General features: G+C 35.8%; 1 protein-coding gene across 1 annotated transcript in view; it reads right to left on the reverse strand.

Annotated features, from left to right (window-relative positions):
* Positions 1-25,213, reverse strand: part of LOC136026228 (uncharacterized) — a 48,966-nt gene that overhangs the window by 5,987 nt on the left and 17,766 nt on the right. Inside the window, exons 4-5 of the mRNA XM_065702564.1 lie at positions 16,282-16,458; positions 7,073-7,159 (exon numbers count right to left, since the gene is read on the reverse strand). Of these exons, the coding sequence (XP_065558636.1) occupies positions 7,073-7,159; positions 16,282-16,458 (264 nt within the window). The remainder of the gene's footprint in view (positions 1-7,072; positions 7,160-16,281; positions 16,459-25,213) is intronic.

Genomic DNA, 25,213 nt, shown 5'->3' on the forward strand with positions numbered 1-25,213 from the left:
ATGGAAACTTATACGACCATACATAATATCTATGTTCAACCACTTTCCTCGTCTGAAGAAGACTCTCTAGAATTGAGAAGAAAATACTAAGAAATGTTCAGAAATGTTCAAAAACTTTTGATGATTAGAATAATTTACAGATTTTTCTAGTTTTTCTTTAACATCCATTCGAGGGTCATTAACGCTGGATCAATTCTTCGTTATGTGTTGGATGAAGATACCACATAAGAAATGGGACTGTTGGAACTTCAAGAGGATTAAAGTCTTCAAATGAATCACAAATCAACATAATCTGCAAACGAAAGTTGGAAACTAGTGTCAGAATCAAAGCACCCCATTTTTAGAAAAACTACTTGCAGATTACTCTCCATATCCGGAAAACATGTTGTTCTTTTTTCAATAATAAAGTTTACAAAATCAAAGCACCGTCTACAACTCATAAATAATCATACAACAAAACTAGGTCGTACAGCACTGGCAACTTTGAACCCGAATAGAAAAAAAAAAACAAAATAAAAATTCTCGGCCAAGTTACAAACATGAATGGCATCTACAAGCAAAGAATAGTTGTCATGTAACAAAATAAAAAAAAAAAAAAGTATATTTGATTGAAGACACACAAACGAAAATTCAATAACCGATGATGTTTTTGATATTTTGGCTCCAACTATATGAGATTTGACCTTATCTGATATATATCTTTAAAAGTTAAAAAGTGAAAGTTCAATTTTAGTGAAAATATCCCCATATGCAGTTAGCCTAAGCAGTTATGGATGTAACGCGTGACAAATTTAAAAAAGAGAAACATAGGTAAAAACAAAAAAATAACTTAAAACATTTGGTACCAAAACAGGTTAAGTAGCTATAGCTTTGCTTGCCTAACTTCCTCTCTAAGACATCATTAGCGACTTCACAAACTATTTTCTAAAATTGTTTCAAGGTGGATTTGTCCTTGGGAATCTACAGATTGTTTATGTTTGAATTTGTTTATGTTTGAATTTTTACGAACACAACAACATTGATAAAACATGATACTGCCCTGATAACCTAATAATTTTGAAATAACCATAGAAAAGAAGTGAAGTCTTAGAAAATCGTGGTTTTCAGGTATGAACGGACCTAAGATCGGTCCAAAAGGCAAATTTTGGTGTGTCAGTAGGAATAATCCAGTTGACGACGATTCAAGTAAAAGCGGTCATTTAAAACAATCTAATTGACGCACAGCTAACTCTGACTACTTATAGAAGATGTCAAGTACTAAGTACTTGAAAGAAGGTTCTCTTCATAATTGATCCATAAAAATGTTTAGTCCAAAGTAATAGGTTTAGTCCTTCCAAATACAAACTCAACAGATAATCCAGCGTGAAATTGGAGCTGGGTACAAAGTTAGCTGCAATTTTGACATGCGTATCTCCATAAAATATGTTTCAAGAACTATCCGAGCCGCTGGTGATCATTATGGCAGGTTTGGCAAAATTGAACCTTGCTCCATATGACAGAAAATGACAGTGCCTTTTTTTTACATGCAGATCTGAGCTTAGCAAAAATAACATTAAGGACTGGTCTCATCAATACTAAGTACTATGACGATCGACATGGGTTCATTCTCCAATACAGATCTAATCTACTATTGTGCATCTACTGCTTAGTCCTTTCACTTAGCCCCTTTTTCTGTGTTATACAAAAGAAAAGGCTAGCATTATTTCTTATTACCGACTATAGGTAGTTGCGTAGGAAGGATTCACCTTAGGAGGGGCTCAAGTAACTTTAGGATTCAACAATGAAAAATGTCTTTTCAGAGTATATATGCTCAAACATTACGTTTCCAATTTTCACATTAATTTTCATTCCGAATACCCTCTGGTCTATGGCACCGCTGATATTACCAGAGGGAATTTTGGGGACTCAGAAATTCAGACTATAGAAGTTATTTACTAATTATATATTGACTACCCTAAGACATATTTTATACTCGAACTCATGACATCCTTGAAAAAAAAGAATCATTACTTAATTCAATAATAAATCATTACTTGCAGTGGCTGAAAAAACAAGGTAGGTTTGTGGTTTGCTGTGAATTTCAGCTAACTGAGAAAGTCATAGACAACCGTTGCTTTCTTGTAACTATCTGTTGAAAAAGTCATAGAAAACCGTTGCTTTCTTGTAACAATCCGTTCCTTCTCTATTTCCTTGCTCTCTTTTTTATTAGGAAAATCGTGGGCAAGGGGAGCCATTGCAAAAACAGTCGGATTTGTGTTGTGAAATACTGTTATGTCATGAACTATGACCTAGAAATCAGATATGAGGAAAAAACACGCTATAAAGTGGAATATCTGACTGAATAGGCGGTCACATTATATCAATTTACTATTAGTTCTAAGAAATAACTGTTGAAAGGTTGTCAGATTGGTGAGTTATTTAAGCAATCAGGGAGCAATCATATAGAACAAGATTGTGAAAGACAAAACTGGGATGCAGAAGGAGAAACTCAAGCAGATAAAAACAGAATTTCTTTAGAAATGAAATCCGTATGAAAACAATAATAGTCGATGTTTGCTCTTGAATCAAAGCCGAATGAACATAGAAATAACTACTTGAGGGAGACATCCCGTCTTTGAAGAAATGTTAGGAGCTAAAATGTTTACCAATACAGGGGACAATAAAAGTGACGATGTAGGTTACACGGCGCTCAACTGATTTTCAACCGTAAAATTTAGGAGGAATTATTAGGTAGGACAAAATTGGCGAGATAAAAACAACCATGCAGAGAAGATCTTCTAGCAATCCTACCTGCTACTAATGCTGCTACTACTACAAAAGACAACTCATTCCAGGTTCAAGCCACCCTGAAGCCAAAAAATCTTCACATTTTCTCTCTACCCTAGCGGTATTCACAGTTCCATTCTCAGCGCCCTCCCATGAAGCTCTAATCCCTTAAGTTTTTCCATATGAACTGTTCCCATCATCTTCACAGAGAGCCTGCTTTTCTTTTGGCCGAACAGTCAAACGGATACTTAAGATTATAATTATATAATTTTCTAGAAAACATTTAATAAATCTTCCGCATCCTTTTGAAGCATCGTTTCAAGATCACACGTGACCAATTATCATTAGTATAGCTTCCAATACAGTAATCTTGGTTCGCAGACTCATCGCCATATTCTTCCACAATTTTTCAACTGCAAGAAGACACCCTAGCCTAACATATTCACTGCGTTCACCATCCTTACTAACAATACGACCCAGGTAAGTGAAGCTATCCACTCGGTCAGACTCATTCATTTGAATCCACCTCTCATCCTCGTTGATTCTTTGCCTAAGTGACTTAGTCTTACAACATTTATTTGCTTACAACATTGACTTTCCAACTTATTCTTTCGCCCTGAATTCTGAAAACCTCCAACGATGCATTTATTTTTCTAGATTTCTATCTAGTATACTAAGTTCATCTGTGAAACCATCCCATTTGATTCCACGCTTTCCTATAGTCTCTATCGTATTCTTTAGGGTGAACTCCATCAAAATAACTATATAAAATGGGAATTGGATTTAATTTCTCAAGTCTTAATAACTTAAAGGACTTAATAACGTAATTTCTGATTCAACAGCGAACCAGCTCCTAACCTTCTTTCTCATCTTAACGGAAACAATAATGTTCTCTTAAAATCACTAGCAACTTCAATGGAACTATCTTATGTATCAAAAAGGATAGAGCTTCAGTATATTATAGTCTAATAAGTATCAGCATGCTAAGTGATTTACGTCCTACAGAAATAAAGCTACTGCTCGATTTCCTGTTTTAAACATTAGTTTAATTTACTAACGAATTCACTTTTATTGTTTTTACTGGCATAGGGCCATATTTTTTTGCTGTGACTAAAGTTAATATATAGACTTAAATAAAGACAAAAACCACATTGCCTATCCGCCATAAAAACAAGCAACTAGTAAAACTATTGGGAATTTTTAAGACAGTGAAACTTCCTCAAACCTCAAATGAATATTTCGGTCCTATATCCAAGGGCTATCCCCAGCAAAGAACACATAAATAATAGAAAACTGGATCCCATTTAATAGGACCTAATATCTATACCTATACAAGAAAACTAAGCTACTTTTTTCCGAAAAGATATTACTTTCACAGTCTACTTACATTATATCATCATATTCCTTTTTTACTCTAACTTTGGGCAACCAGTCATTGGAGTGAAACAGTTTCTGACCTCAGACAAGCTTGAATATTTATCTATTTGTTTTTGTAAGTACATAGAAATTTTTTACAATGGAAAGACACTATAGGGGATCCTTCCACTTCAGGAGATGACGGAGTCAAAAGAAAAAGGTTATTTTTGCCAATCAAAAGATTTGCAGCTCTTGAGTCGCCATATTCCTATGGAATGAAGAAACAGTTGCTTCATACTTGAGATAAATGAAAGTTTTTTTCTATTGATTCTAGCCCAAGGAAGAAAGTTAAGCTTGAGTTAAGACCAAAATCTCTTTCTTTCACTCTCTCTCTGGCGTTCACAAAAATCGCACCCATGGTACGCGAGTCTGGAAAAGCACTAGCTTGGTAATTTTGGGACCAAAAAGTCTAAATTTGTTATTGCTGCTTGCAAATTCCAGTGCCGCGTGAAAATCATTAGCAGTACGATAGCGTTACCTAAGTAAAGAGAAATGTAGCTTTTTCACCATGCCAATTCGTATGTACAACCTTTCCCTTAGAACTACGGAGGGGGCTAACTGAATCGGAAATTGGAATTTATAATGGTCTTTTTACGGGCCAAAGATGGGTTGAGGGTGACCAGTCTCCTCCACATCGTTATCATCCCCACAACTGACAACCCATAAATAGATCAGATTAATATTTGAAGATGGCCGTTATGTTCATAATAGTTGGAAGCTCCAATAGATATGCCTCCTGAGACGACATGACCCCCCAGCGCCCTTGAGGAAAAATCTATAAATCATCTAAGTTGCCGATTGTTTATATATAGGTGTTATTGTTGAGTTTTATTATTTTAATGCTGAGTTTGCAAAAAGGCAAACCCAGGTTCGCCTTTTAAGGGTTTAAAAGCAAACCTTCCATTGAATGTTGTAGAGCAGGTTGAAAAACACTATGTGCATCAAGATGGTCAAAAAAGTGTATCTACAATATCTGGGAAACGACTAAGGGGATGAAGTTGAAAAGTTCAGTGAATGATGTCAAACTAAATTAAAAGACGTTGAAAATCTTAGAGAATTTTGAGGAGGCTATTTAACTAAATAAAATGTCAATATGTGTATTCAGGTTATCACAATAGCGTGCCAGCAGTATCTCAAGATCATTTAAGGCTATTAATTTGAAATTTTCAGGAAATGTTGAAGTGGTTGTTGAACTGAATAAAAGGATGTTATGTTCATCTAGGTCGCCGAAAAGACGAATTCGCAATACCTCAGGAACGTCTAATGGTATCAAGTTGAAACATCAAGGAAATATTAAAAGAAATGTTGAATTATATCAAAAGACGGTACGTAAATCCATGTTGTTAGAGGGTGTATCTGCAATGTGTCAGGAACTGCTGAAGGCATTGAGAAAAAACTTTCAGAGGATTGAGGAGGATGTTGAACCTTTTCAAAAGAGGCTACGTTCATCCAGATTTTCAAAAGGGCGTAACTACAATGTCTCAGGATCGGCCGACTGAAAATTTCTGGGCATATTCCGGGGTATGAAGAACTAGATCAAAAGACATGGAGTGCATCCATGTTTTCAAAAGGACATAAAGTGCAAGTTCAATATAATTAAATGTCAGCCTAGCCTTTAGGTGGCTTAAGGGGGGAGGGGTCAGCCCTGCTCTTGTTCGTCATAATTTCTGTTCGTTTTAACTTCAACTTTATTATTCATCGTTATTTCAGTTCGTTATTAATTGATGATGATTTCAGCTCGTTCTATGTTTGAATTACTATTTTAATTTATGTTTGCTAGTTTTTTGTCTAATTTAGCTATTTACCTTTCATTGGAAATGTTTTGTTTTGTAAAAAGGTTTTTAAAAGAATTACATTAAAAAAACATTAAAATTATTCTTAAAATCGTATTCTAAATTAAACTACTGAAACAATTGGTACTAATGATTAAGGTTTTTCTATTCTGATTGTTAAGAAAATGATTTTAATTCAAGTACGTACAAGATTCACAGCTAGACAGGTTAAGTAATAACTTCCAATGAGAAGCTTCTTCCTCTGATACGTCTTATTAATTTCTTTTAAATACAAACTGATTTGGTCGCGAATTGGCTTATCTGGGGAGGCTATTGTACAGGCTTAGATGCCCATTAGCCACACCCCCCCCAACAGATCATTCAATTCATATGTTCACCTAGCATAAAAACCCAAAGAAGTCTTAATTGGGTGTTTAGTAGGGATTTTGTGGGTGGAAAGTGGGCAATCAGAATCTGTGCTGTGGAGATTTGTTTAGGAGGGGGACTGTGCATTGAGTAACCATGACGTGGAAGATTTTTAGATGGAGCCTTTATTAAAGAGCTGAAAGATTAGACCTGAAAGACCTGATGAAAGACCCGAAAAATTAAGAATTAAGTAGTCACAATTATTTGTTGCAGAGCTTTTAAAAAAAGCCATTTAGGCAGTTGCATCCTATTGATTCTGAAAAAAAGGTTAATTCAACATTATCGCTTAAATGTTGAACATAAAAGCAAAATGTCCCCCCCCCCATATTTCAGAAGATACTTTTGTTTTATTTCTTCTTGAAAGCCAAGACCTAATTTAATAATTCTAGAAGTCCTAATTTGTAATCCAAGATCTAGATAATAATCCAAAGTTCCGTAGCATTAACAAAAAGTATGAATTTTCTAAGCGAGTTGATACCTTTACATTGGGAACACAAAGAGAGGAGAAATCTCCTTCTTGATACCGATTATAAAAACCCTCCCTTCTCTATGAAAAATTGAAAAATTATGGCTAGCGACCCACTTTTGACCGCGAAAAATCACTTGAGGGCTCGATTTGTTTGTCAAATAAAGTCAACTTAAAATAAAACCTTTAGAGCGACTTTTGCTAGCACGGTTTTGGCTATCCTTACCTCGGTTCTAGTTTCGGCTTTGGCTCTACGTCTGGCCCAGACTCGTTAGCTGGGTTTTCAACAGTTGTATTGAGAGCACTGTATTCCCTGAGAAAAAATAAGGTATAAATTTATTGCGAAATTCAGAAAAAAAAATAATAGAAAAGGTGAAAGGATAAAGACAACAACAAAACAAAGCAAGTGTTTCCGGCAATTATAATTTAATAGTTCCTGTTTATAATTACCTTATAAAACAGATATAGTATAGTTTCCTTATCATTATGAAAATTATGAATCAGCTTGCTTCACCAAAACAAAAGCAATAGGCGTGCTGCGTCTTCAGACGGAAAGACTTTGAATAAATTGAATGTTAATTATTAAAATAATAACTACTTCTTCATAAATACTATATTTCAATTCAATTACTATAAAAAGAAAACTGATAATAGGGCAAAAATACATAACCACATCCTTGCATAAATTTTACATCGCCCATAGTTGCAATTTTTTAATAGAAGAAAAGATTACCCAATAACAGCCACAGTCAGAACCCTTTTTATCAAAAGGTTCTGAACGCGGTGGTCTTTCAGAAACCTATTTTATTGTTAATATGTAGCTTGTTGCCTATTAAAAGCGCCCACATCCAATGGCCAAGGAAATGGTTAGTCGGATATATATATATATATATGAACAGACATTATATTGCACATAAGGTTGACTCCCCCTCGCCTAACCCCAAATCTTTAGAATAAAATTTTGTAAGACTTAAAATAACGTTTCATTCCAATTCAATGGCCCTGTGTTTGAGCTTTTGTTCTTAAGGGATGGGGAAAAAATCGAACTTATTTTTCTTAATTAAATTTTTGTTCGTTTTTAATATCATATTCAGAGTTTCCCTAAATATATGGAATACAATCACTGCCTAACACAAGACTCTCTGAATATAGAATATATTTTACAAATCAGTGCTTCAAGAAAAGAGCTCATTTAGATTAGGGTGGCCCTCTTGATGAAGGGAGTACAGAGGTTAAATCCGAAGGTATTCTTTTACTCCATAAGAAAATGTAAAATTTCACATTTTGTAGACAGTGACTTTAGGCTTCTCATCCATACTCAATTTAATTCGCCATGGGGTTTCAAACCCCTTTTTTTCTTAAAGTAAAATATTCATGTAATAATCGTTTGAGAGTGTTAATAATCCCTCAAGAAGCCTACCCCTTCAAATCCTTAGTAGGAGGACTGGCTGAAATTTCAAAATTTATTATAGTGGTATCACTACTACAATTTTCAAGGCAAGTTCTTCAAGCACCTTCCCTCCGGAAATTTTTTAACGGTGTTGAACGCGCAGCTCTTCCATCTTTCCACCTTTTATACTGATTAAATAAGAAAGAACAAGTTTTTTTTTAATTGAAAGTAAGGAGTGGTCTTTGCTCTCGTGATGTACCAACAAATTTAGAAAGCCAGGTACGATTTATATTAGAGAGTCAGCATTGGCAAGGGCTGGTTTTTGATTCTACAACCCTACAACATTATAATCAGGCAAAATCTAGTTTTTGGGAGGAAGTTTATTTTAAATTTAGTTTACCGGCTATGATTCTACGTCGTTGGATTCAGCTTAGGGCAAATTGTCTTCCAATCCAGAACAGGCAAAAAACGTTCGACAAAAATAAAATGATAGTTGGTCCTGATAGGTGGTATGTTTGTCCCCTTTGTAAAGATGATGATGAAGACTTGGATCATTTTCTCCGGAAATGCCCGGTGCTCTTGGATTTACGGGAAATTTATTTGCATGGGATCAATTTGATGCTTCCGGGTATTCTACAAAATTGTAACCCAACCACAATATTTCGAGTGGGAGTATATATAGATAAATCTTTAATAAGAAGAAAAAGTTTTATATGATTAATTTCTTTTGTAGTTAGATTAGGTACTTTTTGCGTTGAATTCTGTTTTTTTTGTCCTTGTTCGTACTGTTGTTAATTTCCTTGCTTGTTTGTTATTTATTTATATTTTTGTGTGTATATGGCCCACGGGTTTTTGACATACACCTATCTATCTATCTATCTATCTATTAGCTCGTTTTGAGTTTTAATGTCGCTCCTTACTTTCAGTTAAAAAAAAAAAATTGAATTTAATCTCTGAACGTTTTTGAATTAATGCAGGTTTGATTTTAGCTCACCGCACATGAATAATTAAAACGAAATTTGCATATCAATTTTACTTTTTTTTGGCTAAATGGCTTTCTTAAACTTTTGATAAGATGATTTTGAGAAAAAAGGGGCGGGCAGGGGCCCTCGTTGCCATCCAATTTTTTTGGTTACTTAAAAGGGCTCCGGAACTTCTAGTTTCATTTACAAATATTTGTATCTTCTACTAGCTGTTGATGGTGATTGCTAATCGAACATTCCCTGTGTCCCCGTCGTCATTTATATATCCCCCTGTCCCCCCTGGCGTCCCCGTTGTAGTTGTGTCCCTGTGTCCCGGTCGGCATTTATATTCCCTGTGTCCCGGTCGTCATTTGTGTCCCGGTGTTTTTTTTCTTTTTAGTTTTTTACCTTTTTTAGTTCTTTCCTTTTTTTTAAGTTTTTTTCTTTTAAGGTTTTTTTTCTTTTTTAGTTTTTAGTTTTTTACCTTTTTTTTAGTTTTGTTTTTAGTTGTTAGCTTTTTTAGTTTTTTTAGTAGTTTTTACCTGTTTTTTAGTTTTTTTTTAGTTTTTTTTTCTTTTTTAGTTTTTTTCTTCTTTTGTATTAATACTAAAACCAAGGTTCGAACCTGGAACCTCTCGGACCTAGAACCTGGAACATAACGCTTTACCAACTCAGCTACTTCGGCTTGAATACATTTACCTTTATTAGTTTTTTTTATTTCTATTTGTTTTAGTTTTCTTTTTCATGGTTCGATCTCTGGGTCCCGTATTACCACGCTAAGGTCAAATCCACTGCGCCAACACAGGTAGTTATATAACTGAGCTACTTCGGCTTGAATACATTGGTTTTGAATTGGTATGTGATGAAATAATTTAGACGTCATATGCTGACAGTGACGTCACTCGACAGACACACAGACAAACAACTTATTTTTTTTTTAGTTTTTTAGCTTTTTTAGTTTTTTTAGTATTTTCTTTTTAGTTTTTTTTGTAGTTTTTATCTTTTTTAGTTTTTTTCTTCTTTTGTATTAATGCTAAAGCCAAGGTTCGAACCTGGAACCTCTCGGACCTAGAACCTGGAACATAACGCTTTACCAACTGAGCTACTGTATTTGTATTTGTGTCGGATTAACGACACTTCTTGACTACTAAGGTCCCTGCGTCGGCCCTGTAGTGCATTCCTGCAGCATGTTTCGGTCTCTGGTTCCCGTATTACCACGCTAAGGTCAAACCCACTGCGTTAACACAGGTAGTTATATAACTGAGCTACTTCGGCTTGAATTCATTCGTTTTTGAATTGGTATGTGATGAAATAATTCAGACGTCATATGCGGACAGTGACGTCACTCGACAGACACACAGACAAACAACTTATTTTTATATATATCTAAATCTATATATATAAAAATAAGTTGTATGTGTGTTATGTCTGTTACACTATGTCTGTTACGTCAGATTATATCTTCTATATATATGGAAGATAAGTTGTATGTATTTTTGTGTTGAGGGTTTGCATATGACGTCTGAAAAATAAAGAAGAAAAAGAAAACAAACTAAAATGTAAAAACTGGGAGTTGCATAAATATTTCGAAATATTTTGACAATAGATTAAAGTAATTCGAAAACCTTAAAACAGATACTTAAAATTTTGAGGTTTATTATAAATTGTTGAGCTTTAGCAAGCTTGGCACGTGAAGATTTTTCCAACTGTCAATGTTAGAATGAACATTAACAAATTGAAAAACATTGAAAAAGATAAAATGTTACCAAATCCTACAACAGAAGAAGCAGCCGAGGAAGCTGCTCAAAGAGTTAATACCAAAAGGCTTGCGGCTAAAGAACGTAAAACCGCGCAATTAGATGAAGATCAACCTGGACAGCGAGAGTCAAAACGTATCAAAACTGAAAATGATAGCGATGATGATTGGGTTTGGGATTTTGACTTGGATAAGGTCATCAATGCCTACCAGATTTTAGTTAAAAAAAACAAAGGTTCGGCGATATGTATTTACGTCTGAAAAATAAAGAAGAAAAAGAAAACTGAAACTAAAAATGTAAAAACTGGGAATTGCATAAATATTTCAAAATATTTTGACAATAGATTAAAGTAATTCAAAAACCTTAAAACAGATACTTAAATTTTGAGGTTTATTATAAATTGTTGAGCTTTAGCATGCTTGGCACGTGAAGATTTTTCCAACTGTCAATGTTAGAATGAACATTGACCAACAGAATTGACGACCGGGACACAGGGAATATACAACTACAATGGGCACGCCGGGGGGCACAAGGGGATATATAAATGACGACGGGGACACATCTATCTATATTCACAGGTGGGACACAGGGACACAACTACAATGGCGCGTAACTAATATGACGCGTAACGACTTACGCGCACGGGGGGCTTGGGGGGGACGAAGCGCCCCCACCAACTAGGTGCTGGGTGGCGCGAAGCGCCACCCCAACAGCTAGTAGATATATATAAAAATAAGTTGTTTGTCTGTTGACTGACGTCATGTTTGTGTGTCGACTGACGTCATGTTTGTCGACTGACGTCATTATAAGGATTAAGCTGTATGTTGTCATGAAGTTGTTTGTCGACTGACGTCATGTATGTCCACTAACGAAATTACAGACCGGGACAGGACACAAATGACAACCGGGACACTCAAAGAGTAATTACAGACAGGGACACAAGTACAACGCCGGGGGGCACAGGGGGGATATATAAATAACGACCGGGACACAAGGAATGTTCGATTAGCAGTCACCATCAACAAAGCTCAAGGGCAATCATTATAATAATGAGGTATAGATCTGAATACGGATTGTTTTTCCCATGGACAATTATATGTTGCATGTTGAAGAGTCGGTAAACCTAACAATCTATTTATATGCACAGACAATGGGACAGCGAAGAATGTTGTATATTCGCAAGTTTTACAAACATATATATATCTATCTATATTCACAGGTGGGACACAGTGACACAACTACAATGGCGCGTAACTAATATGGCGCGAAAAAAGCTAAAATAAGAAAAAACCTTAAAAGAAAAAAACTTAAAAAAAGGAAAGAACTAAAACAGGTAAAAAACTAAAAAGAAAAAAACACCGGGACACAAATGACGACCGGGACACAGGGAATATAAATGACGACCGGGACACAGGGACAAAACTACAACGGGGACGCCAGGGGGGACAGGGGGATATATAAATGACGACGGGGACACAAGGAATGTTCGATTAGCAATCACCATCAACAAAGCTCAAGGGCAATCATTAGAATAATGAGTTATAGATCTGAATACGGATTGTTTTTCCCAGGGACAATTATATATTGTATGTTCAAGAGTCGACGAACCCTACAATCTATTTATATGCACAGACAATGGGACAGCGAAGAATGTTGTATATTCGCAAGTTTTACGTAGTTAAAAACATATATATATATATATATATATATATATATATATATATATATATATATATATATATATATATATATATATATATATATATATATATATATTCACAGGTGGGACACAGGGACACAACTACAATGGCGCGTAACTAATATGGCGCGTAACGACTTACGCGCACGGGGGGGCTTGGGGACACGAAGCACCCCCACCAATCATATACGTAATAAATGTACTTAACTTACGAATTAACTTACGTAACGAACTTCTATATTGGATTATCTTTATTACGTATACGAGAGAGTTCGCCCCCTCGTCAATACCTCACTCTTTACGCTAAAGTCCAAATTTTGTTCCAATTCTTTGAGAATGACCCTTGAATCACAAAGGGTTTAATCAAAATAAATAGCTCTTATCAAGGTACTAAAAAACTTCAGTGTAAAGAGCGAGGCATTGACAGGGGAAAACCTTCTCATATACGTAATCGTTTCTGTTTGTTTTAAGTTTTAATGTTGCTCCTTACTTTCAGTTGGAAAAATTGTTTTCTTAATTTAATTTCTGATTGTCTTTTAAATAATGCTAGAAATGCAGAACCCACTTCATGGATGATTCGCCTTCCCGATTGACAAATTCCTCCCAGGAAAGATCCTGCGACGTAATCTTCTCCCCCTGACCCCTACCCCCAGTAGAAAAAAATAAGAAAAAAGTTAAACTTGTTAATAACGATATAAATAATATCTACATATGTCAATCAGCATCATGATAATGTGTCATAGTTTTACAAATACACAGGCTACCTCGCCTCTTTGGATGGATTAAATAAAAAAAAAAACAAGTTTTTTAAATGAAAGTAAGGAGCGACATTAAGACTTAAAACGAACAGAAATTACTCCGTATATGAAAGGGGCTTTTCCTCCTCGACACCCCACTCCTTGCGCTAAAGTTTGATTCTTTCTCGCAACTCTACTTTTTGAAACAATAAAAAACTTTAGCGTAAAGAGCGGGGCGTTGAGAAGGAAAAGCCCTTTTCATGTACGGAGTAATTTCAGTTCGTTTTAAGTTTTAATGTCGCTCCTTACTTTCATTTAAAAAACTTGTTTTTTTTATTTAATTTCTGAACGTTTTTGAATCAATGCATGTTTTGATTTTGGCTCTCCGCAGAGGAATAATTAAAACGAAATTTGTATATTTATTTGTTTGGCTAAATGGTTTTCTCATAATTTTTATCGAATGATTTTGAGAAAGAAAGAGCGGGGGAGGAAGCCTAGTTGCCCTCCGATTTTTGGTTAATTAAAAAGGCAACTAGAACTTTTCATTTTTTACGAATCTTTTTATAAGTAAAAAATATATGTAACTTATAAATTAGCTTACGTAAAGAACTTTTGTATTCTCATGTTTTTATTACATATATGAGGGGGTTCGCCCCCTCGTCAGTACCTCGCTCTTTACACTAAAGCTTAAATTTTGTCCCAATTCATTAAGAATGACCCCTGAATCACAAAAGCCGTAGAATAAATAGTTGAAATTACTAAAAATACTTTAGCGTAAAGAGCAAGATATTAGGAGGAGGTGAGCCCCTCATATGGGTAATAATTTCTGTTCGTTTTAAGTCTTAATGCTGCTGCTTACTTCCACTTTTTCATATTTATTTTTTCATTGTTTTTTTAAGTAATGCTAGTAAATCCCGCGCTCCCTTCATGGAAATTTTCTTCCCCCATGACAAATTCCTCTATGGGAATACTTACTCCCCCACAGTCCCCACTGGGACTGTGGGGGAGTAAGTCGTCCCCAAAGACATAGTTATAAGGTTTTTCGACTACGCTGAATAAAATGGCTATCTCAGAATTTTGATCCGTTGACTTTGGGAAAATAATTAGCGTGGGAGGGGGCCTAGGTGCCCTCCAGTTTTTTAGTCACTTAAAAAGGACACTAGAACTTCTCATTTCCGTTAGAATGAGCCCTCTCTCAACATTCTAGGAGAACTGGGTCGATACGATCACCCCTGGAAAAAAACAAATAAACACGCATCCGTGATCTGCCTTCTGGCAAAAAATACATAATTCCACATTTTTGTAGATAGGAGCTTGAAACTTCTACAGTTTGGTTCTCTGATACGCTGAATCTAATGGTGTGATTTTCGTGACATGAGTTTCTATGACTTTTAGGGGGTGTTTCCCCCTATTTTCTAAAATAGCGCAAATTTTCTCAGGCTCGTAATTTTTGATGGGTAAGACTAAACTTGATGAAACTTATGTATTTAAAATCAGCATTAAAATGCGATTCTTTTGATGTAGCTATTGGTACCCAAATTCCATTTTTTAGAGTTTTGGTTACTATTGAGCCGGGTCGCTCCTTATTACAGTTCGTTACCACGAACTGTTTGAAAACGATTAGACCTGTTTAGACTGTAATTGTGCTATGGTGAATTAAGTAGTGCGCAGGATTTGGCGCCTGTCACATCTTTTAGCCTATTCGCAAAGTTTAGGTGAGAGTTTTTAATGTGGCTGTGTGTATACTATTATAGTTGGCTAGTAGCCTATCGTGCGTTTTTAGTAATGATGTAATTTTAAAGATTTACTTTAAGGTTATTTTTTTATTTGGGTCAATGGTTTAAGCTAAAGTTGATTTTGGTGGATGTTGTTATAGCAGCATACACTTGCCAGGGGAAAAGGGTATACAATCATAGTGCTTGTTTATAATCATTTTTGTTTCATTTAAGTCTATTTTTAACATTCTATTTCATTTTTAATCGTTATAAAATTTATTTATTCATCTATATACCTGCTATCTGTTAGTTTTCTATGATGGTTTATTTTAATTTCTGTTTGTTTTGAGTTTCGTTTATCCTTTAATAATAATTTGTGATACTTTTAATAATGATAATAACTGTAAAACTTAAAATTTGAGATGTTGTTGTTAGACTTTGTTCATTTTAAATACAATTTTACCAGCAAGAGGAAATCCATTTTCAATTCTATTCTGAAACAGAATCAATCGAAACAGAATATTCACCCACAAGAAGACATTTCTTCTAATCGAGCGTCAAATCCGGCTGCCGCAGTCCGGAATTCGAAAATCCACAATAGTAAATTTTTAGAAAGACAGTTTCACAGGGAGTGAAGGGAGTTATTAATTTTGACTGTTCTTTGTGCTTCAAAATTTTTTTAATCCCATCGTTAAGCGAGTTTCCTGTTCATATTTTTTAAGCACACGAAAAAAATTTAAGGAACTCCTAGACAGAAAATTTTTACAAAGGGACATAAGGTTCTGAAAAGGGTTCATCGTTATAAATTTTTCTGCACTAAATCATAAATTTTTAATGACGGGTCTTTCGAGGCTGTGTTCAAATTTTCTCATTTCCTGCCAAAATTGTCAACAATAATAGTTTGCTGATAATAGATGGTGAAAACATATTTTGGCAAAAAAAAAAATTGGTAGTCAAACCCAAGGTCATTTTTAACACTTGTCTTCTTTCAATTTTTATGTTAGCTTTTTTGAGTAGTGCTTTTCCACTTTGTAAATGCACTGCTGAATTTTTTTTTTTTTTTATTTTTTAATTTTTTACCTGACTTGAGACACCTATTAGACGAATATTAAGTAAAGCATTATCCAGCTTAAAAAAAAGAAGACTGATTAGACATGTATGGGAAGATAACTCACACGTATACCCACTGAGGTCCATCTTCTAGTGAGACGAGGACAAACTCATCTTCAGGGTTGGTAAATTTGTCCAATAATTTGTCATTCTTTCTTTCACCTATATATTCTTTAACTTCACTTTTGTGTCGTACATTCTGCATTGCCCAACGACGAACTGGTGCATTCTTCGGCATTGGTCTACAAAAGAAAAAGAAGTCAGAGATAACGAAGGAAACGACGCTCATAAAAAGTCATAGCGATGGGTCCTTCTTAGAACTTCAGTTCCCTTTGAAAAATTAAAAAAAATTTTTTAAGTTTCTCAAACGAAGCAACGAAAGAGAGCACACCTTTCTAAAATAATAAAAAAGTCTTAGTGAACTGGCAGAGTTTTTGGGGGAGGAGGGGGAGGATGGGATAGTGGGGGCTTTCAGCCCAAAATTTTTTATTTGAGTAGCTGCAATTGAGATTCTAAATTTTAATTTCACAAAATCCAAGCGGTTTACTACTAAAGTTTACCTTGAATTTATTGCACTCTTAATATAATTCAAGATCAAACAGTTAGTGGTAACCAACCATAAGTAGGCTAAGGAGCGATTCCTAAAAGTAACCGAAACTCTAACAGGCAAAATTTTGCTAATAATGGATACATCAAAAGAATTATCTTTCTGTGCTAATTTCAAAATTATATTATTTATTAAGTTTAATTTTATACATCAGAAGCTACGAGCTTGTGAATATTTACCTGATTTTCAGAAAAAGCAGAAAACATTCCCCAAAAGCAAACGAATTTAACTGAAAATCCCACCACCAGATTCAGCGTACCAGAGAACCCAGCTGTTGTGGCTTCAAGCTCCCATCTGTAAAAATTTTTATTAGTTTTTGTGCGTTTTTTTCATGGGCGATCGTATTGAACAAATGGTCCTAAAAGATCAAAAGAGGGCTCATTTTAACATAAATTAAAAGTTCTAAGGCTCTTTTTAAGTGACCGAAACATTGGAGGGCAACTAACCCCCTCCCTATGCTCTTTTTCCCAAAGTGTTCTGGTACAAATTTCGAAAAAGCCATTTTGTTCAGCATAATTGAAAGGTCCAGTAACTATGATTTTGTGGATGACAAGACCTTCCACGACCCCTGGAGAAAAGGCTGTATTTCATAAGATTTGCCCTTCTGATTAAATATTGTTTTGTAATTGGAAAGTTTAGAGACATTTTTCGGCAAGGGGCGATTTTCTGCGATGAGATTTTTTACGGTAAGGATTTTCCGTTGGGAGGGAAGTTTCCGGGGTCAAATTTTCCTGAGGAAATTTTAAACTGGGGAACTATCAAGAATTAATATGCATTTTTTTTGTCTTACTTTATCTTTGGTGATTCAATTTTACATGTGGTATTTTTCTCTGAAGGGGGGATTATCCGGACGAATTCTCCACAGGGGGAACTATCATCACGAGCAATTCTTATTGTGGAAAGTTCACACAGGAGAAACTTTCCATTTTGGGGGATTTCCAAAAAAAGTTTCCCACATTGGGGGATCTTGAAACATAGTTCACTTAGAATCAGAAGGTTTTTAAAAGTACTAAAAAACTTTGGCGTGAAGGGGTATTAAGGTGGAAGCCGTCCCCCAGGTATACAGAATACATTTTTTCATTTTCAGGTTTTAAAGTTGCTCCTTACTTTCATTTGAAAAAAAACCTGTCAGTTATATTAATCCTACACAAGTATATAAGAAGTATTAAATACATCGACCAAGAATTTTAAAGCAATACAAAGAATAAAATCGGACATGCCGCAGAGTTCAAAAGATATTTAAAAAATCCGCAAAATTTCCGCAAAATAATTCCGCTAAGATTTCTACAAACTCCCAACTCTAAATCCCCAAAAACATAAATTCTATAAAAATTCTCGGCTTATTATACGAGAAGAGAAGGTGATAAAGAAATCCATTTTTAAATCAGCCAAAAAATAACACGAAAGTAAAATTTCGTTTGTAGTTGACCAAGGCCAACTCAGTGCATTAACCTTAGTTAGTATATGGGCACAGGACGTGAGCTATGAATTATGTGATCGCGTATTCAACTTTTAGTCCGTGGAGCAGGTTTGATCTTAATTTAATTAAAGAGAAAAAGAGAGACTGCTTTCCTATAATTCTGGGATAAGAAGTTTCCTTCAATTTCAGAGGCTTCTACGCCTGCAACATATTTTTGTAAATAAATGAAATTATTCTATTAGCGTGTGTCCCGAAAGGGAATTTAATGACTTCGCATTTCTAAGACCTGATTGGTTTTTGTTTGAATTTGTACCCCAGTAAAATGAAAAACTTGAGAGTCCCAACTAACTGTTCTCCTACAAGAAACTTTATGCTAGTAAAACAACAAAAGTTCTGAGTAATAAGATTTTTTAAAAGTAAACTATCTCTTTCTCTGTGGAGCACGCATACATTACCAAATAATAATAAATTTAAGAGTCTTTGTATGGACAAAATAAAAATTAAACACTGAATTTCATTCATTCAATATTCTACCTTTTGATATATGCACATCTCATTTGTACGAAAAATTAATCAATGTAAATTCAGCTGATTTTTAAACCTAATAACCATATTTTGCATTGAGTTATACCCAGTCAGACTTCATTTCAAAGCTCTTGAGAAGTAGACTTAGATCATGTAGAATTTTTTTTCAGTTCCTAAGATTCTGTTATTTAACAAAAACTACTTCAACATAGTCTCAATGGTAAATTTTCATGACCGACGAGGAACGAGGGAGAAGAAAGAAACATAATAAAAAAATGTGAATAAACAAAAACAATTTCAAATCTTCCACCGCAAAAATTTTCAAAATCACAATCTTGGCAGAGGATTAGCAATTCATGGTCCTGTGGTGGCGCAGTGGATTTGACCTTAGCTTGGTAATACGGGACCCAGAGATCGAATCACGCTGCAGGAATGCACTGCAGGGCCGACGCAGGGACCATAGTAGTCAAGAAGCGTCGTTAATTCTTAAATAAAATAAATAATAGCAATTCATGCTAAAACAAAGATTCAAAGCAAATCCAGAGAGATCAACTCCAGAGAGCAACACGAAAAAGAATTATATTATTACCTCATTTAATAATTTAATGATTTTATGTATACATCATTAAACTTTTTGGTATTGTGAAACAAAAAGAGGCGTCATGGTGTGCCATGTAAAGTTTTGGAGCGTATTATGATGTTTTGGAGCAACAAGTATTGTGGCAGATCATTGCAGGATGTCCTAGAGTTTAGTTGGGTGGCACGCCCGACAGAAACGTGATCTTCAGAGGAGTACATTAAGTGACGGAGAGTGGTAGCTTCTTGGGTTTTCCGTGGTAAATGTAGAAACTTTATTGATATATTCCTGGCTCAAAAATTTCCGGTCCTAGTCCTTTGAAAGATCTATCAGATCCGTCGATTATGCTCTTTAAATCTTGTCTGATAAACTTTGTTATAGCCCTATATAAACTGGAACTAGTCCACAAAGTACACGTGGTTACAAAATTATATAGTTTTTCAGAACAAAACAAAGTTTAGAGGAACGATATAGGCAAGATAAAGACAATGCTGAATAGATTTTTTAAACAAAAATACTAGATACACATCCTGTGTAATCTTTTCTTTACCTAAAATATTGCAGTAAAAACAGGCTCATGAAATTTCAATGGAGGTAAATTTGTTAATCTTATTTTGAAGCTAAAAAACTTCCTCACTACACGTTCATTTTCCACAAATTTTTATCTTTTTTTTTTTTTTTTTTTTTTTTTTTTTTTTTTTTTTTTTTTTTTTTTTTTTTTTTTTTCTTAAACAGGTCAAGTCTTATTTCCAGATTGTTTACTCTTACTATTATAAATTTGAGAGTTCAAGTAGGCAGTGCTAAGTTTTTTAAACTGAGTTAATGGAAATACCAACTAAAAAGACTTAAGCTCGCCAGTCTTATTTCAAATTAAATACAAAAAAAAGGTTTTCAAACTAAAGTAAAATACAATATTAAGACTCAAAACAAACTGGGTTATCCTGTGTATGAGGGGCTATCGTCCCCTGAACTCCGCTTTGTACGCTAGTTGTAGTCGGTAGTTCCATGTACTTCATTGACTAACCGTCATGCAAGACATGTAAATGAAAGTGTTTTTCTGTTTAAAGAAAATACGAATAAATAAACCACTCTTTTCTTGAGGCATTTTGGAGATCGACAACTTAACTTTTTATCACATAGCTCTTCTATTAAAGCCAATTTCATTAGGGTTTGATTAATTTCATTTTATTTTCTAGTTTCTTTTTAATAATAAAAAACAAGTTACAAGTATTGTTATCATGACGTCCTACAGCAACAAAAGGTGACTTCATTTTGCAGATTTGTAAAAATAACGTGGCAATGCAAATACTTTATTAGTTCCTCGAAGACTTTATAAGAAAGATATGTAAAAAATGTGAAAAAGTGTGACTGTATCTCACGGAAGTAATGTTTGACTATTTAAGGACGACCTTCTTGTGTATTTGACCATTTTTTTTTCTTTTTGTATGTCCTTTTCCAAGGCAACATTGAATGAAAATTTTGGATCTATGGTTAGCAAATTTTTCTATTTGAGGAGTTTATCTTGTGTATTAGAACACACAAACAACAGGTCAAATCGGGATAAATCCTTTTATTAGACAGTGAAAAAACAATGACAAAAATTCTGGATATTCCGATACATTGACCGTCATCAGGTCTAATAAAACGACTTACCCCTATTTGAACCGTTATTTGTCCGTCATGGAAAGGTAGTGTGATTTACATTTAGAGGAAAAAGTCAAACCTCAGCTATGTAAGCTTTAAAATGTAATAATATAGTATTTGTTTAGTATTTGATCTATTTGATTTTTTCTTTTTTTTTATAGTTTTTTCATACAAAAAACCAAGATTAAAGTTTTGTTTTCATGACCTCCTACAACAACAAAAGGTGACGTCGTTTTGAGTTAAGCACAAAACAAATACTCTATTAGTTCTTCAAAGATTTTAGAAGAAAAATATACAAGGTGAAAAGAAGAAGTATCTCTGAATCTCAAGCAAGTAACTTTGGACTTCAATGTAACATTGACGAAAATTTTCGGATTTAAGGTAGCTAAATTTTTCTATTTAATGAGATTTTCTTGTGTATTACAATATTTATATTTTTCCTCTTCTGTGTCCTTTTTCGAGACACCATTTGAAGAAAAGGTTAAATCTCTAGGTAAGTAAATTTTGCTTTTTCAAAATAACTATTTTTAATTAAAAAATTTTTTACTTCCTATATTTCCTGTCCCAGGTACTTAAAAGTATCTAATATGCCACTAATCGATTATCTCGTTCCAAAAACTCGAGTTTTTAAATGTCTGTTGAGCCTTCTTTTGAAAGAGTCAACTCAAGTGTTCGCAGGAATAATGTCCCTGGGAAAGATCGGTCGAGATAGAAGAGCAGCTTCGGATTAAGCTGTTCCTCAAGTGCTCAGCTCTTGGCTTGTCCTCCCTCAGATATATAGATGGAGCTGTATGCTTTCATGTCTGCCTTGACGGCTGGAGAAAAAAGAGCACAATGGAAGAGCTCGTCAGAGGGAGACAAATTCACGCACTTGTAGAAACAGCCATCGACGCTACATCAAACCTTTCATTTAGAGGCTGGAGCGAATCATACGTAGAGGCGTAGCACACTCCATTTTCCCTATTCTAGATCTTCTGTAGTTGTAACAACAGTGTTTTCGGAGAACCAACATAGTGGGCATCCATATCCAGCTATAGGTCTTATGCTGGACTTGTAGAGTGGGATAATCCAGCTGGATGGAAGAAGGGTTTTGCAGCAAAGAATAACTCCCAGCTTTCTTGCGCAGAAGGTTATTCATCAATCAAGGTGGTTATTCCAAGAGAGCTCGGTGGAGAAATGAGAAATGAGTAGACGAAGCTATTTGACTCTTTATATAGTTTCATTTTTGAAAATGAAGCTGGGGTATTCATGTGGCACCTTTGATGGGGTGATAAGAATATCATTTGTCCTTGATGTATTTAAGTTGATCATCCATGCATCAGGCCACTTCTGATTTTAAAAAGATCCATCGGTAGGGAAAGGAAGGTATGTGTTGGGCCTTCGTGTTTTGGGACGCCTGAGTGTGTCACAGCATCGTCGGCAAAGTGATGCAGAGGGCTTACGAGGTTGTCTCCCATGTTGTTTGTGTAGATGAGGAAAAGCGTAGGTCCCAGGACACTGGCCTGGGGAACCCTTGATTTCCCTAAATTATCGTGGGAAATAAACCTGCGGAGAACAGCCCACAGTGAACGACAGATATTCACGAACACTGTACGCACGGAGTTTCTTTAGCAGGCCACGCTGCCATACTCTGTCAAAAGCTTTAGCAATAAAATTATTTATATTTTTTTTCGGTTCATTTTTGAGGCACCATTGATGAAATGAGTTAAATCTTAGGTAAGTACGAACCAATATTCAAAAATAGCTTTCCTTAGTACTTGATTAATTTTCTTTATAGCTTTCTTTTTTGACCAGCCCCACTGAAAATTTCCTAGACAATTTCCCAGAAATATCTCCAAATGTAAAACTGAGTCCCCAAAGAGAAAGTAAGACCAATAAAAGGGGTAGTGGTGGCCAGTTTCCTTGGTTCCTCCAAGTGTATGGGATTTAAAATAAATGTGGGGGGCAAAGCATTCTAGTCTCTGGATACATATGGTCTGGGACTGACCTTTGAGCCCCACAGCCAGCCAGGTTAAATCGTAACCACGTAGCCACGGATAGTGGAAGTTGACGGAGGCAATCCTAATCCCGGAGGCAGAAATAGCAGAGGGTGACGGAGAGGATCCTAAAACTGGAACTAGAAATGGTGAAGGGGGCCGGAGAGTAGCACGAGACGGAGAGAGGAGATATTGATAAAGCGGGTGGGGGGGGGGGGTAATACAAATTTTAGACAAAAATTGAAGGTTCTCTCCTACACTCCAACCCCTTGCATCTCTGCCTGCGTTGTTTCTCAGGTGCAAGCCTTCCCTCATGACCTCAAATAGGGTCCCAATACATCAAAGTTAAACCACCCCCGACTCCGGTTTTTTTACCCTTTGCTGGCCAATGAGGTGATGAACGAGGAATACTGCTGAAGGATGGAGTGATGGAGGTTGATATAAGTCATGAAGGGACCTGAACTGTAATGAAGATCCGGATGAGGACTGAGGGAAAAGGTATGGGGGATAAAATTCGGTTTTCTGTATCTGACCTTCAAGGCCTTGCCTTCAGCTCACCTTGCAGGTGGCTGCCCCGTCAAATTGTGAATAGTCTTTCGTGCACTAAATAAACACTGGATAGAAAACCAGAAAAGATGGTTGAGGGTGCAAGTGGGGCTTCTCCGAGGCCAAAACCCGGTGCAAGTCTGGAAATTCTTAAATTGGCGGTGCGAAACCAAAGTACAACAATTTTTTTATTTTATTGATGATGGAAAAGAATAAATTAATCATAAAAATCACGAGTGAAGAATCCCTATCCTCATAGGCCACGAGCGCGGACAAGAAGAAACAGCTGACAAACGACAGCCAATCCTTGATGACAGTCAAGGGCCTCAGAGCCTATAGATGGAAATGGCGGAGGGTTCATCTGAGGCTGAGACAAACACGGATGACTTAAGTTGCCACTCTAAGTTAGAACAAAACAAGTTTGAATCTGAGCCAAACCGAATTACAACACAGAGTGATGAGCATTGAGAGAAGTCCCATCGTAGAAAGAAACCCGACCTGAGGCAGAGAAGTGAAACCTGAAGGTCTGGAGGGGGGGATCTGCAGAAGACATCTCCCCGCAACCTGCCTCATCAAAAGAGAAAAAAAGACAGAGCCAAAATACGACCTCGGTACTCCGGTAAATCGGTGCCTAATATAGATAGTAGAAGAAATGAGGCTTGGGCAACGATAGAAAAGAGGAGTTTTTAGAGGCAGCCAGATTGATACTCGTAAGCGTCAGTAAGAGTGACTGACAGCCCACAAAAGAATATGATGTGGTCCTTTTACTGGAGGCCGTTGAGGCCAAGATCAAAAAGGACAACTTCAATTTCAATTTTAATGTAGCCTCCAAAAAATTGGATGAAGGCATAATCAAAGTGAGGTGCCAGGATGAGTGGTTGGCACCATAGATTGAGGAGGTAGTGAACAGGTGGAAGCAGGATTATAGTGCCTTTGCCTCAGGAGACGCAGTTCAGAGAAGAAATTTCTCCCTTAAGGATCCAAATATTAGGTGGCGGGTGAAGCTGATGGGGGTGTTGGAAGCTGAAACTGTTTCCTCTCTAAACAGAAAATTGGATTTGCAAAGACCCACGTCAAGGAAGGAAAGACCTATCTAAACGTAACAATTGACGTAGACTTGGTCCCTAAGATTGAGAAACGGAACTTCCAACTCCCCATCGGACTCTTGATTGAAAGTTCGCAAATCTTTTTGGATATAGTCTCATTCATACAGTAAAACTGTCAATACAGTAAGACAATTGTGATTCCCTATGGTATTTTTCATAATCTGACTCGAACATAAAAATAGTTTACCTTGCACTTGGATTATATTATTTGACCTATATATTAGTTGACCTACTACATATTACATATCAGATTGCTTTATTGCCCTTGGGGCATGTTTTGAAATGTCTTTCCCTAGCCCTTAATATAGATGAGCCGGAAAAGCCATCGTATGCAGTCAGAGTGGAAAATCCTCCTCGTGGCCTAGAGAAGCCTGGTCTCAGAAAGGAATTTCTTGAAAAGGTATATGGGAATACTTGTGATAAAATTGTCAGGCTAAGGCCAAATAAAGCAAACTGGCGTGTCGTCACTGTCACAAAAGCAGATGCTGAAGCTGTGCTACGGGCACTTACTAGCGGTAGCCCGAACGTCGAGGCCAAGGTTAAAAGTAGTGCCTAGTTTGGAATCATTAGAGGAGTCCCGGTTGACTTTCGAGAAG

Source organism: Artemia franciscana, chromosome 4 (assembly GCF_032884065.1).
Source record: "Artemia franciscana chromosome 4, ASM3288406v1, whole genome shotgun sequence".
NCBI classification, from domain to species: domain Eukaryota; kingdom Metazoa; phylum Arthropoda; class Branchiopoda; order Anostraca; family Artemiidae; genus Artemia; species Artemia franciscana.